Below are 13911 nucleotides of genomic sequence, written 5' to 3' on the forward strand. Positions count from 1 at the left end.
CCCTTAGAGAGGGAGGGGAGGGGGCAGAGAAGGGCCATTTTTGTCCCTAACTCATCAAGCACATCTGCAGAATTGTCCAAGCTGCTGCCTCCCAGTTTCAAAAGAAAAAAATGATCGTTTGATAAACCGTCCTGATTCACCACTCTCTCACAAGGGTGGGAGACCCAGTCCTGACCCCTGTATGATTTCACGTCAGGACAGGGCTTTCTTGCTCCGCCTCCAAATTGCTAGAGAAACTTTGAAATATATCCTGTGGCTTTCTCTTTCCCTTCTTTTACCGACCCCCATTTCCCACCCTCTCCACCCCACTGGCCTCTGTTCTCCCCCTGAGTACTCTGGAGTGTAGGCAAATAATTAGTCCCCTCTTTCTGGGGCACAATGAAGCCGGGGTGTTTGTGGGGCTTTCCCACTGCTCACAGAGCTAGGGGTCTGGGGAAGTACCAGGAGGCATGTGCAGTGACGGGGGACAGTGTGAGGGTTCAGGAGCGGTGTGCCTCTCCAAGGGACGTGCGCTGGCACATGCATTAATGCTTGCTTTTTTCCCAGGTAGAGGTGGCCAAACTAAGCCCAGGTGGGAGCCCTGGCCACCGCAGTGGCCAGTGGCATTGCTTTCCACCCTGGGCTTAGTCACTTGGAGCTACCATGGGAGACCAACAGGCCTGGTCTCCTGGTCTCCTGATGTTTGTATTCAGTGTGTGCTCCCCTCTGCCCTGTCGGTTTGGTGTGTTCACGGAGTGTTGATTTAATGCGGGCCTGTGTAGGCTGGGAGGCCAGGCTTGGGGGGGGGGTGCTCAGGTCTTTGTCTTGTAGGCCTCTTCTTGGAGGGTCTTCTGCCCTAGAGGCCAGTAGCAGATTTGAGGAATAGGGTGGGATGCCAACTCTATCTGGCAAAGGATTCCCCCAGCTATGCGTCTGTCGCAGGCCACTGCAGGGTGCCTAGAAAACAAGAGCACCTTGGGATGCTCCAGAACATGCTTGCCCAGCACCTCCCACACACCCCGTGAGGTGGGGCAGTTGAGTAGGCTGCCAGCTTCAAGTGCAGTAAACTCTCCTGGTGACTGAGTCTGGCAGGAGCGCAGACTGTGAGCCTCAGGGAGGGAGGGCAGGGTCTTGTTTGCAGGGCTCAGAGAGTGGGAGCAGGCAGGAGGGATGCAGGGAGAGCTCTAGTCAGCTGCAAGGACTGTGGTAAGGGGCAGGAGCCCTTCTGGAAGTCACAAATGATTATCTCCTGCCTTGACCACAGAGCCCTGGGGTAGGGACTGTGTAGGAGGCACTGGGGGTTGTCAGGAGCAGTCTGTACCTTGTGTGAACCCTGATGCTTGCTGGGAAAGAAGGTGCAATGTTTGCTGCGGTGAGGAGGACAGCACTCCAGGAAGGCCTGTGGCCCAGGTATGGGCTGCTCTGCCTGTAAGAGAACCTGGGCCTCAGGGAGTCAGGGGATGGGACCTGCCCTTTTCACATGGCCGGGCTGCCATGGTTGTGACCCTGGACCTGAGGCCTTTTTCTGCAGCTGGAGTTATGGATTCCCTTTTCATAGGGATCAGAAGGCAGAGATGAGGTAGCCCTGGGAAGGTGCCCTGCCAGGGTTCTCCAACACAGTGGTCCCTCTGTGGTGCCGCTGGCAGCCGGTAGATTGTCTTGGGCATTGGTGCCAGTCACTCTGCCAGGCCTGCCAAAAAGAAGAAGGTAGGCCTCCAAGGCTTTTGGAGGCCCAAGTCCCAAAGGAAGAGGCCACACCTGCTTTGGGTCACTGTTTTGGGGGATATGTCTTTCTCTGGGAAACAAGTACCCCCAGCAGTGCTCAGTCCCTCTTACCCTTCTTTTTCCTTAGCCTTTCCAAGAGCAATTTCCCCCTTTTCCTCCCATCTAGAGAAGATATGGAGCTAATTTGTAGATGGTGTGATGAGTGACATTGTCAGAGATGGTTGGCTTGGACTGTTACTCTCCAAGCGGTGTGTGCCCGTCAGGGTTTGGCTGAGACGTCACTAACACATTCCGACCTGTAAATGCAAAAGTGGTGGAGGAGAGGGACGAGCATGGAAGCAGATGAGATGGGTCCATTGCCATGCTCAGCTGGAGAAAACGAGCGTTTCTCCCTAATCAGAGTGCAGGACATTTCATTATTACGCTTCATTGCAAGTAGAAGAGTGCAGTGTGTCTCTTTGGGAATTCCCTGGGTTGATTTTTTTTCCTTTTAAAAATATAATTATATTCAGGGTGAAGGAAGAGGCAGGGATTGCTCTTGGTAACTCTAGGGTTACATAGTTTGGAGTGAGGTACAGGTGAGAGGGGGTTGGTTCTCTCAGAAGGTTTGGGCTTAGAGTTCTACTTCAGGACCACAGAAAGGAAGGAGCTGGGCAGTGGTGGCATGTTCCTTTAATCCAAGCACTGGGGAAGCAGAGACAGGCAGACTGAGGCCAGCCAGGTCTACAGAACGAGTTCTAGGACAGCCAGAGCTACACAGAGAAAACCTGTCTCGAAACCTCCCCTCCCCCCCAAAAGAAAGGAGGGGGAGCTCTGGTGGGTGGCATCTTCACATCTGAGGTCAGAGGAAGTGTTCGTCACAAGACTTGTCCTTTTGAGGGGAGGAGTGTTAGCATTGCACCATGGCTTGGCATGGCACTCTACTTTGAGCTGTGTTCACTCCGTATTCAGGACCAAGTATTGGTAGCAGGTGCAGCATGACAGTCTGACAAAGCTGTCCTTGCACAGCATGTACAAGATCTTCTGCTCATGAGCTAGAGAAGGAGCAGGACCAGGGGTTCCTGCAGGAATGAACAGTTCCTTTATCCAGAGAGCATCTGACGCAGATAACCGACTTGCTTTACATTGTAGCTCACATAGACTCCTGTCCGAAGTGCACTGAGGTGAAATTCTGCAAGTTATTCTGCTTATTGGTGTTCAGTGCTCTCAGGAAAAGATGAGCGAGGGTGTTGCTGATGGAGAACTTGTGTTCAAGAGCAGCATCACAACATTTCGTTGTTCGTCTCATTGCTTGTGACTTCAGGGTTCAGAGATTTCCCTACCCAATGGCCTTTATTTTTGTCACAAGTAGACTTAATTTCCCTGACCTCTCAGCAGTTGGAATATACAAGAGTCTCTACCAGTGGGTAGAAGGCCTCATCCCTGAGGGAGCTTCCATTGATCGGGTGAATGTGGGCTTTAGGAGCTCACTGAGGGGACTGGGGAACTGGCTCAGGAGGACCTGGGTTCAATTCCCAGGACTCTCATGGTGACTCACAACCACCTGTAACTCTAGTTCCAAGGGATCCAACGCCCTCTTCTGAACTCAGATCAGAGACACAGTCAAAACACTCATAAGTGTTTGTTTTTTGTTTTTTTGTTTGTTTTTTGTTTTTCGAGACAGGGTTTCTCTGTATTGTTTTGGAGGCTGTCCTTGAACTCACTCTGTAGACCAGGCTGGCCTCAAACCACAGAGATCCACCTGCCTCTGCCTCCTGAGTGCTGGGATTAAATATTTTTAAAATATCTCATTTCATAACTGAGTCAGCTCGTTTCACCTCCCTCTTTCCCCATTCTCCCACAAAGAGGGAAAGGTATGCCCTCTGCCAATCCTACGTCCCCAAAGCGAGGAGATGAGGTGGTCAGAGTAACCGTCTGGCCCCTCACGAACCTTAGCCCAGTGCTAGGCAGTCAGCACTGCCACTTTATTTGCAGACACAGTTCTGCGGACTTCTCCATCTCTATCTCACAGATGACCCATGGATTCCACATAGAATCTAAACCCCTTAGTTTTCCTACGGAAGAGTCAGGATAGGAGGTAGGTGATGGGAAGCTAGCTTTCTCTAGAAACTTTAGACTTGAAGTTCTTCAAGCCGGCAGCCAGCCCTGTTCTTCAGCTGAGTAGAAACGAAAGCATCAGTGAGGTGGCTCAACAGGCTAGTGAATCAGGTGTCCGTGCCCCACCCGGACAGCTGGCTAGTTTGTGACGGTCGGGCCATTTTTCCGTAGAGACATCATCCCAAGTGGCTTAGTGGGAAAGTGGAAGTGTCTAATCAGTGGATCTTTTTGAACACTTCCTGTTGCTTTTGCAAAACCAAAACCAAACAAGCAAAACCCATAGCTTGAGAGTTTATAATTTTAGAAATGCATGAAAAGCATGCTGGGGGGGGGCAGTGGCCATGTGTTCTTAAGTTTAAGGGTTGGTGTGGAGTAGGCTGAACTAGAACCAGATGGGATGGCACATAGCAGCTTGGTTCCCAAGCTCAGCTACCCTCAAGGTACCATTCGAGGGCTTGTTGTCATTCAGGACCTAGGGAGGAGAGGCCTTCCCTAGGCCTTCCCTCCCCTTCTAAGGGGTTGTCACTCAAGAGGGCATGGCAAGAGTACCCTGGTGCATGCTGGAGAGGAGATAACAGAGGTAGAAACAACAGGGAAACAGATGAATTAAGGTCTCTCTTGGAATATCCTCATGCTGAAGGAGTCTTTGCCCAGGTTGGGGTGGAGGGGCAAAAGGAGAATAGGACTTGGAATAAGTGAGCACTGGCCAATGGGAGTTAAGCATTCTGTGTGGAAAGCTATCCATAACAATGTGGGGGTTATGTGTAGACTTGGGGAGCTCGCCTCAGGGTTTTGTGGTAGGGTCCCAGCATTTGGAGGCAGAGGCAGGCAGATCTCTTGAGTTCAAACCAGCCTGGTCTACACAGTGAATTCCAGGACAGCCAGGGCTATGTAAAGAGACCCTGTCTCTAAAAAAAACAAAGTTGTTTCTGCAATCCAGTGAACTCCACACCCTGGTATCAGATCATAAACAGCATAAGTCGATCCCACAACTCTAATGCCTAGTATCTGTATCTGGAGAACTGTAGTCCTGGTGGAACCACAGGGAGTCTGTCCCAAGAAGCACTTTGTCTGCCCCTGCCAGAAGTCAGAGAACATGTGTCTGGACTTCTTGGGACTCTCTCCGATTCCACTGCCTTGAGTGCTGGGATTAAAGGCATGTGCCACCACACCTGGCAATAACTTCCTTTTATTATTTTTTCAAACCAACAAAATACCCCCAAGCCAAATCTTAAGACCCCCAAACCTTTCATCCTTCTCTCCTTCCCTGTGACTTTATATGCTGGGTAGTGAGAAGCCGGGGGAGAAGGAGGCTGCTCCCCAGTGCGCTGCCTGTGGCTCCTCCCAGCCTTGCATCCCTGTCCGCTGGCTGCTGCAGCCACCACACATCTGGGCTACAGCCCAGGCAAGCAAAGGCTGCTTGACCAGCAACAAGGCCCAGCTTTGTTTGGAGTGTAAGGGAAGTGTATTCTGGAGCGATGGGATCTCATCTCAGAGCCACCTGTGCCTCCCAGCCTCCTGCCTGACGGCACCCTCTGGCACCAATGCCCTGTCCTCTAGCCAGCAGGCTATGTGGGGAAGGTAGGCTGGGAGACGGTTAAGGGGGCTGTGGTCAGCTTGAGGGGACTCAAATTTCAATTTGTCCCTTAAGGCCTTTGCTTGGCTTAGATCTCCTGAGGCCCTGGCCAGGCTTAATTGGTTCTATCTGTCATTGGCATTGACAGTGGCTTTCTGAAGTGACCTTCAGAATAGGGATAGGCTCTCATCTCCCCCCTCCCCCACTCCAGACAGGTTTCTCTGTGTAGCTCTGTAGACCAGGCTGGCCTTGAACTCACAGAGATCCACCTACCTCTGCCTCCCGAGTGCTGGGATTAAAGGTGTGCGCAACTACTGCCTGGTTCCAGGCTCTCACTTTTTAATCCCATTTCTTGATGCTTCAAGAGGTAAACAATATAGGTTCTCATTACTAGGCCACTCCCTAGATCAGAAATCCAAAGTGACACTTGTTGCCTACTCAGTCATGGTGATGGTGAGAGTAACTGTCACATATGGAGACCAGCTAGATGACAAGGACCATGCTGAACACTGTATCTTTTTTTTTTTTTTAAATGAATTTTTTTTTAAAGATTTATTTATTTATTATGAATACAACATCCTGCCTCCAGGTACGTCTACACATCAGAAGAGGACACCAGATCTCATCACGGATGGTTGTGAGCCACCATATGGTTGCTGGGAATTGAACTCAGGACCTCTGGAAGAGCAGCCAGTGCTCTTAACCTCTGAGCCGTCTCTCCAGCCCTGAACACTGTATCTTATTCAGCCCTTCCAGAATCATACTGCCATCATTTTCAGTTTACAAGGAGGAAACTGAGGCTTGAGAACAGTTCGTGCTCCAAAAGTCATGTACACAGATACACTGAGTCCAGAGCTTGTGTTGTTAGCTGCTGTTGTCCATTGTCATGGCCCTGTCTATGCTGAACACTTTTAGTTGGGATAGAACTTGCGGGTTTTCTTGAAATTATTTCTAATTTTAAGCAATGAATTCTTGGCTTGCTTCTTTGGCTGTACTATACACTGCTTGAAGGTAAACATATTGGAATTTATTTTTCTGGGATATCTAGCATGGCTTGGTGAACTGAGACTGTACCTACTTAGAAAGTGGGCAAGGCCTATGGGAGAATGGGTTCCAGAACAGTCTTCTGCTGTCCCAGGCAGATGTTCAGTGTAGCCGAGGAGGAGAGGGTGTCCTTTACAGGTTGAGCAGGAAGAGCGAGAGGTAGGTCACATGTGACTGAGGGCCCTGTGTCATGAGGCTTCATGGATGGGCCAGGCTGCGTGTCCCCTGCAGGTTGTTAGTCTGGGCTGCCCTGTGAAGGAGTGGCGGCTATACGAAGGCAGGCAGGAGCTGTTGTCACATGTCTGGACTCTGGATGCTGCGCTAGCCACCCTCTAGTCTGGGTTCACCTCCAGGGAAGGTCATCCACAGTGCGTGAGGTGAGTGAATGGAGAGCTGCAGTTCCGAGTGGCCAGGCTGGAGGAGGAGCTCGGGAATGACCCGGATAGAACAGCATAGGACAAAACAAAAACAAACCCCACAGCAACAACAACAATTAGACCTGACCACTGACAATGAACTGTGTCCCTAATCAAGCCAGCTGCCCATGGCTGTAGCTGTCCTAACCAGAATTCACTCACCTAGGCTCTCAGAAACTGCATGGTGTATGTTGAGATTTTCATGGCAAATGGAACTTGATCCCATTTTGTTGAAGTGACAAGAGGACAGCCTTCGAGGCAGCTGTGCAGCAGTGACCTGTGCCATGGGAATTCAGCTATACTCTGCACTAGTTCCAGATCAGAGTGTTACTAGTGGAACACCGTAGGGAGTCTGTCTCTAGGGTTTCCAGATGGGGTTTGGAAAGTCTATCCAACGCAGCACTATTGGGGTCCCAAGTGACACTTGTCCCACTCACCCCCAACTTCTTTCTGCTCTGTGAAATGAGCTCCTGTCTTACAAAATCAGTTGTAGATGCTGCTCATAAAAGTGTCCTGTTAACTTCTTTTAAACTTGAAAAAACATTGTTCTAGTACAGCTGGTTTCTATTTTATAAACAAGAAACCTAAGGCCCCAGCAGGGTACAGGCTTGCTGAAAGTTGGGCAGCTTGGACACTGTTGAACTGGCACTGTGTGCCGGCTGGCTGCTCAGTGGCTTGGACTCATACTGGTTCTCTTCTGTGCTGCTTGCCTTGGGCTCTCTCTCTGTCTCTCTCTGTCTCTGTCTCTGTCTCTGTCTCTGTCTCTCTCTCTGTCTCTCCCCCCCCCCCCCATGCTTAGTTACTCTGTCACCCAGCTCATCTGCTTCTGTCTTTAAACTCTGCATTTTCCCAAGAACTCCTCTCTCTCAGCACTGGTGCTGGCTGGCCCATTCAGGAGGTCTTGGAGTAAGGAGCCAGCAGTCTGCATGCTACCAAGTCTGCAGCAGTGTCCCTTCCTGAAGCCTGTCTGTCTGTCTGTCTTTCCACTCTCTGAATCTGAGCCCCGTGCTGCTCTACCTTGTCTCCCGAGCCTTGAGACCCCTGCCCAACGGACAGCTGTTTCAATGTTCAGTCCTGGCTTGAAGCAACTGTGGTGGCAAGGATAGAGTTCAGGGTCACAGAGCCCCCACCCCCACCCCAGTGTCCCTGGTTTTCAACTCACACAGTTTCTTTGTAAATCTCCCTGACTGAAAGCCCCAACACGATGTTCAGCCCAGCCCTGGGTGGCTGAGGGAGCTAAGCAGATGCTCACTGTCCACACTGCTGCTTTACGACTGCCTCCTCCTCTGCCCAGGCTGGGCCAGTCCTCTTAGCTTCTTGTGCAGGTGTGTGGCTAAGGTAAGAACCTCTTAAAGCACCTGGAGCTCTGAGCCTGACTGCAGACAGCCTGTGCAGGTACCCATGGAAGAGTGGGTGGGACAGCACCTTTCCCCCTTGTCCAGGCCCCAGGCCCAGCTGGCCCCTCCAGCCCTGGCCCGCTCACCACGGGGCCCAATTCAGAGACCTCTTTTGTTTGGCTTGTTCAGAGCAGCCCCGCTCACTGTTCTCACATGCCACAGTCTCCCCACCATTCACTGGCAAGGCTGAAAAGCCCTCAGCTAATTGCGCTGGGCTGAAAATTACCACTTCCCTGCGTTCCCCTGCTGCTGAGGACATTTGTGTCACTGCTGCATTTAGGGGGAACAAAGGCCTCCTGTGGGGAGAGCCCAGGTACGAATGTGGGAGGGGGGAATAATTGCAATCTCTCCAGGTGAAAGCCCCTGTTAAACTTCAGTAAGTCAATTAGGCAGGGAGGGAGGAGGGCAGGGACCCCCACAATAAACTGTTCCCACCACCAATTAAAGAAAATCATTTTAGCTTTGAGGACAGAAACTGCTTATTAGAAATTTTGTGGCCCCCCCTCCTACTCCAGTCCCCTTTAGGGATGAAACAACAAAACGCCTTCCTCAATAGAAGTGTTTCTCCTCCTTCTGCTCATTGTGTGGCCTGAAAGCGCCAACCCTGGGAGGGCAAAGGGAGGGACACAGACAGACCAAAGGGGAGGAGGAGCAGGCTAGCACCTGGGCTAGTGCAGAAGTCACAACTGCGAGGTGACTTTGGCCATAGAGACTCCTGTGGTCACAGTGTGGGTGGAGTCTGCTCATGTTGGGGACATGCATGTGTCCACAGAAGATAGGGACTGCATGCGTGTGTGCGCAGCAGCCAGGGCATCTCCTTACCAAACAGGACTCTGTGTGTGTGTGTGTGTGTGTGTGTGTGTGTGTGTGTGTGTGTGTGTGTGTGTGTGTGTGTGTGTAAAGCTATGCACTTGCACGTGTCTCCTCAGTGAAAGATGGTGAGGCTAGGACAACCCAAATAGCTGTACAGCTCTTCCCAAGACTGACTGAGCTCACGTTTTCTCTCCTTCCAGGAGCCAAATATCCACCTGGGAATTGAGCCACAGCATAGCCATCCACCTCAGGCAGTTGGCAATAGAGGGCTGAATGCCAGCAACCACCTACTGGCCCTGGGCTAGGAACAGTTTACTGGGATTGAAGCATAGACATCTTCCTGTCCTTAGCATTGTTCTTACGTTGTTGCTTGGGTAGAAATGAGGTGAGAGATAACTGAGCAGAGAAGACACGAGAGGTTAGGGCATGCTTTCTAGTATCTGCCGATAGAGGGTATGTATAGGAAACTGGTTTGCAGAGCCTTACCCTCCCCAGTAATTGAGAAGTACAGGTTGGGGAAGGGAATACCGCAGGGAGTGAGGTAGACTTGTAAGTCAGTAGACTCATTTCCCAGTGCATGTGTGTGTTTATTTCACAGATCACAAATGATGAAGGCCTCACACCCTACCTGGCCTTATATCTTACTACTCTTACTGAGGGTGATGGAACTGACGGTGGACATGGCATTGAGTCAGGCCCTGCCTTGTCTCCAGCGCTTCCCTGTGGCTCATGATATATTTAGCCTCCATTCCAGTGTTCCAAAGAGGTCAAATTAAATGTCAAGGGTTAGGCTTCCCAGAAATCAGATATTCTATTTGTCTATTAAGGGAGCCATGGGTGGTAGAAATTTGGTACCTACAGCCTTGAAGTGTAGGAGAGAAGCTCTAGACAAAACCCTGAGCTTGAAAGAGAGTAAATTTGAGAGAACAACTATAGGTAGGCATATGTATGGATGTATGGATGGATGTGTGTGTGGTTTTGAAAAGATTTACTGTTTTGTTTTGTTTTTGTTTTTGTTTTTTGGTTTTTCGAGACAGGGTTTCTCTGTGGCTTTGGAGGCTGTCCTGGAACTCGCTTGGTAGTCCAGGCTGGTCTCGAACTCACAGAGATCCGCCTGCCTCTGCCTCCCGAGTGCTGGGATCAAATGCGTGCGCCACCAACGCCCGGCAAGATTTACTGTTTTTAAATTGTATGTATGTATGTATGTATTTGTACATGCATACAGCTACCTGTAGAGGCTACAGGCACTTGACCCCCTCTTAAAGCTAGAATTATAGGTGGTTGTGAGCCACCTGGCATGGATGCTGGGAACTGAACTCGGGTCCTCTGGAAGAGTGGTATGCAGTCTTAACCACTGAGACATCTCCTCTACCTTTCTGCCCCTTGATCTTTGAGACAGGATTGAACTGTGTACTCCAGCCGCCCTGCAATTCACTATGCTGCACAAAGCAGACCCCAAATGGCAACCCCCCCTGCCTCAGGCCTTTTAAATACTGGAATTATGGGTAGGAGCTGTCATACCCTACTTGATTATTTGTTATTTTACAAAAAGAAAATTATGTATGTTATGTGAATTCTCTTTTGATTCTTCTTACTCTGTGTGTGTGTGTGCATGTGAGAGAGAGAGAGACAGACAGACAGACAGACAGAGAGTGATTATATTAATGAGAATATTCTCATATTAATGAGAATATTTATATTTGTTCATGTAGGCTCACTTTCCCCTTGGTTTTGTACCTGAGTTAAGGAGAAGAGAAAAAACCAGTCACAGGAAGGGAAGAGCTCTTCTTGGGCCTGGGAGGGCGGGAACCTTTTGTCTCCTTTCTGAAGTTGCAGGCTAGTCTGTGTTGATAGTTTTGTCTGCTTTTCTAGTAGACTGCTAACTACAGATTTCATAGCTGAGGTCTCTGCTATTGGGCGGCCTGTGGTGTGCCCAGTAGATGCCTGTCAGAGTGCATTGCTCATCTCCAGGTGGGACATTCAGTTTGGCAAATGTCCAGCAACCACTGAGCAGAAAGGTGAATTGTAAATGGTGAATTCAAAGCAAATTCAAACGGACATGAGTTTTAGTTAAGAGGTGCTCCAAGGCAGCAGACCTCAGAAACGACCGGACCCAGAGACCACAGCGCTCCCGGCCACTTAGTCCTTCTGAGTGCCTTTGTGTCTTCTTGGATCTTGATTCCTCCCTTTTACCAAGCTGACTGGCTTATCCCATTAGGCTGCCAAGAACTCTTGAGTCTGACAACTGATGTCGCAGAGAATAACTGGCTTCCAAAACTCACAGGCAGAGAATCCGGCCCGAGAACTTGACCCAGTTTGCTACCCAGTCAAGAGGGAGAGTCACCTCAAAGCATGGCAGATCATTCAGGAGTCTCACGTTTGGAGAATAGCTATGTGCTATGTAAGATCAAATTAACCTGTGATATCTAGTCCCATGGTATCCGTGAAGGATGCCTGAACTCAGACTGTGGCTCCCAGTTCTCAAACAACTTAAGAGACTAGAAGGGATGGTCACATTTCTTAATCCCTCATTCCCTCTTCATTACTACTTAAATAGTGAATAGAGACTTCTTCCTCTGTATGCCATTGATGGACCCTCAAAAGAACCTGCCATCTTCCTAATGTTGCATGCACAGGGGAAAGAAGTTGGCTGCGGATACATAATTGTTGACAGAAAAATTAGTGACCTAGCACAACTTGGGGCAGAGACTAGAACCAAATCCTGGCAAGGCACCAAAAGAAGGTGACCAGAAAGCTGCAGGATTTGGAATTAGATGCCAAGGAATACACTTCACCTTCTGGAACAGGCAGAAGATAGGGACTCCTGCTTCTCTCCTTAGCAGCATTCAAGAGAGGAGGGAATTTTGGGGAAGACGTTGGTTCTAAATTACCATGTATGATCTGGAAACAAGGAAGTTCCTTGGAACTTTACTATCCTGAAAATTCATGTAACGGGGTCTGATAGAAAAGGACCTCTCTATCTTCAGCCTCATGAGCTCCTACCGCTTTCTGAAATACAAATCCCAGTTGATTTGGACAATGCAAGGACTCAACACAGAGGAGGTAACATGTGCATACTGGTTGGATTTGCACACCAGGTTTTGCATTTGACATTTTACAAACATGTGCTTCTCTACAAAAGGAGCACACTCCTGGAAAAGAACAGTTCCCCACCAATGGGCATGCCTCTACAAATGGGCACGCCTCTACAAATGGGCAGTCCTAGAAGTGAACACCCCAACAAGAAAGCACTTGCCTACCAGTGGAGACTCCTGTCTGCCAATGAGCATTTCCTTACAAATGGAGCATTCCTCCACAAGTGGAGTTCTTCTTTGTTGAGGAATAGGCTTTACTGACCATGTACATATATATAATAGTTGTATTTTCACGAATCCTATTTCTGTAGATCTGCTGAATATAATTTATGATGCATGGCAGGCTCTCCAGGCCTATCTGCCTCCATGCCTGGGGGAAAGGGTTGTACATGATCACTCCAGGTTAAAAAGCAGAAGACTTTTGGGAGACTAGCCTGTTCTGCATAGTATGTTCCAGGCCAATTAGAGCTACGTAGTGAGACCCAGTCTCAAAAAACAAAAAGGAAGGAAGGAAGGAAGGAAGGAAGGAAGGAAGGAAGGAAGGAAGGAAGGAAGGGTAGGGCTTGACCTCCCCTTCTACTCCATCTTTTTTTTTTTTTTTTTTTTTTTTTTTTTTTGGTTTTTCGAGACAGGGTTTCTCTGTGGCTTTGGAGGCTGTCCTGGAACTAGCTCTTGTAGACCAGGCTGGCCTCGAACTCACAGAGATCCGCCTGCCTCTGCCTCCCAAGTGCTATTGTTTTGGGTTTTTTGGTTTCTCTGTATTGTCTTGGTGGCTGTCCTGGAACTCGCTTAGTAGACCAGGCTGGCCTCAAACTCACAGAGATCCGCCTGCCTCTGACTCCCAAGTGCTGGGATTAAAGGCATGCGCCACCAATGCCCGGCCTACTCTGTCTTTTTAAAGAAATTTAAATTTATTCTTCTATAGTTTCATACATATATACACTATATCTTGTTCATACACACACATATATACTATATCTTGGTCATATATACACACATATACACACACACATATATTTTGGTCATATATGCTATATACACATACACACATACATGTATACACTATTTTGGTCATACACATATGCACATACATATACACACACACACACATATATATATTATATCTTGTCATATACACACTTAATCTCCTATCCTACTTCCCTCCAGATCCCCCAACATGCTCCTCCTGCTTTCAAAGTCTCTTCTTTCTCATTTCTGGAGACAGGGTCTCACTAAACAGCTCTGGCTGGTCTGGAACTTGCTACATAGACCAGGCTAGTCTTGAGCTCACAGAGATTCCTCTACCTCCAGAGTGCTGGGACTAAAGGCGTGCACCACCACACCTGGCTCTTCTGATAGCCCACTAAATCCAAATATGCACATGCAACCTACCTGTGGACACACCTTTCAAGGAAAAATGACTCCCCTTCTCCACCACCATCAGTTGCCAACAGTTCCTCAGCAAAGGGCAATACCTCAGGGCCCCTCTCTACTAATGCTAGTTTGATTTTGTTCAGGTAACTGTAGCTGCTATGCGTTTGTGAGTGCAACTGGCTGTGTCATGTCCAAAGGACATCACTTCATACGATTCCTCCTAATCCTCTGGCTCTTAGATTCTTTTTGCCCCTCCTCTTTAGTGTTCCATGAGCCATGTGGAGGTCTCACTAATAATAATAATAATAATAATAATAATAATAATAATAATAATAATTGACTCAACAGTCAGTTATTGTTAGCTCTTTGACCGGTTAACTACTGCCTGCCTCAGA

The 13911-nt window shown here is 48.9% G+C and overlaps 1 protein-coding gene across 9 annotated transcripts in view; it reads left to right on the forward strand.

Moving 5' to 3' along the window:
• Fbxw4 (F-box and WD repeat domain containing 4) overlaps positions 1 to 13911 on the forward strand; it is a 90811-nt gene that overhangs the window by 51456 nt on the left and 25444 nt on the right. For 2 of the 9 annotated variants that reach the window (XM_040743771.1, XM_040743768.1), the window contains one exon: positions 5967 to 6346. The exons of the other annotated variants lie outside the window; for them this stretch is intronic. In XM_040743771.1, coding sequence (XP_040599705.1) covers positions 5967 to 6106 — 140 coding nt within the window. In that variant the 3' untranslated portion in view covers positions 6107 to 6346. Of the gene's footprint in view, positions 1 to 5966; positions 6347 to 13911 lie in introns of those variants that run through there. 9 annotated transcript variants of the gene reach the window in all.

Source organism: Mesocricetus auratus, unplaced genomic scaffold (assembly GCF_017639785.1).
Source record: "Mesocricetus auratus isolate SY011 unplaced genomic scaffold, BCM_Maur_2.0 Super-Scaffold_4256, whole genome shotgun sequence".
NCBI lineage: Eukaryota > Metazoa > Chordata > Mammalia > Rodentia > Cricetidae > Mesocricetus > Mesocricetus auratus.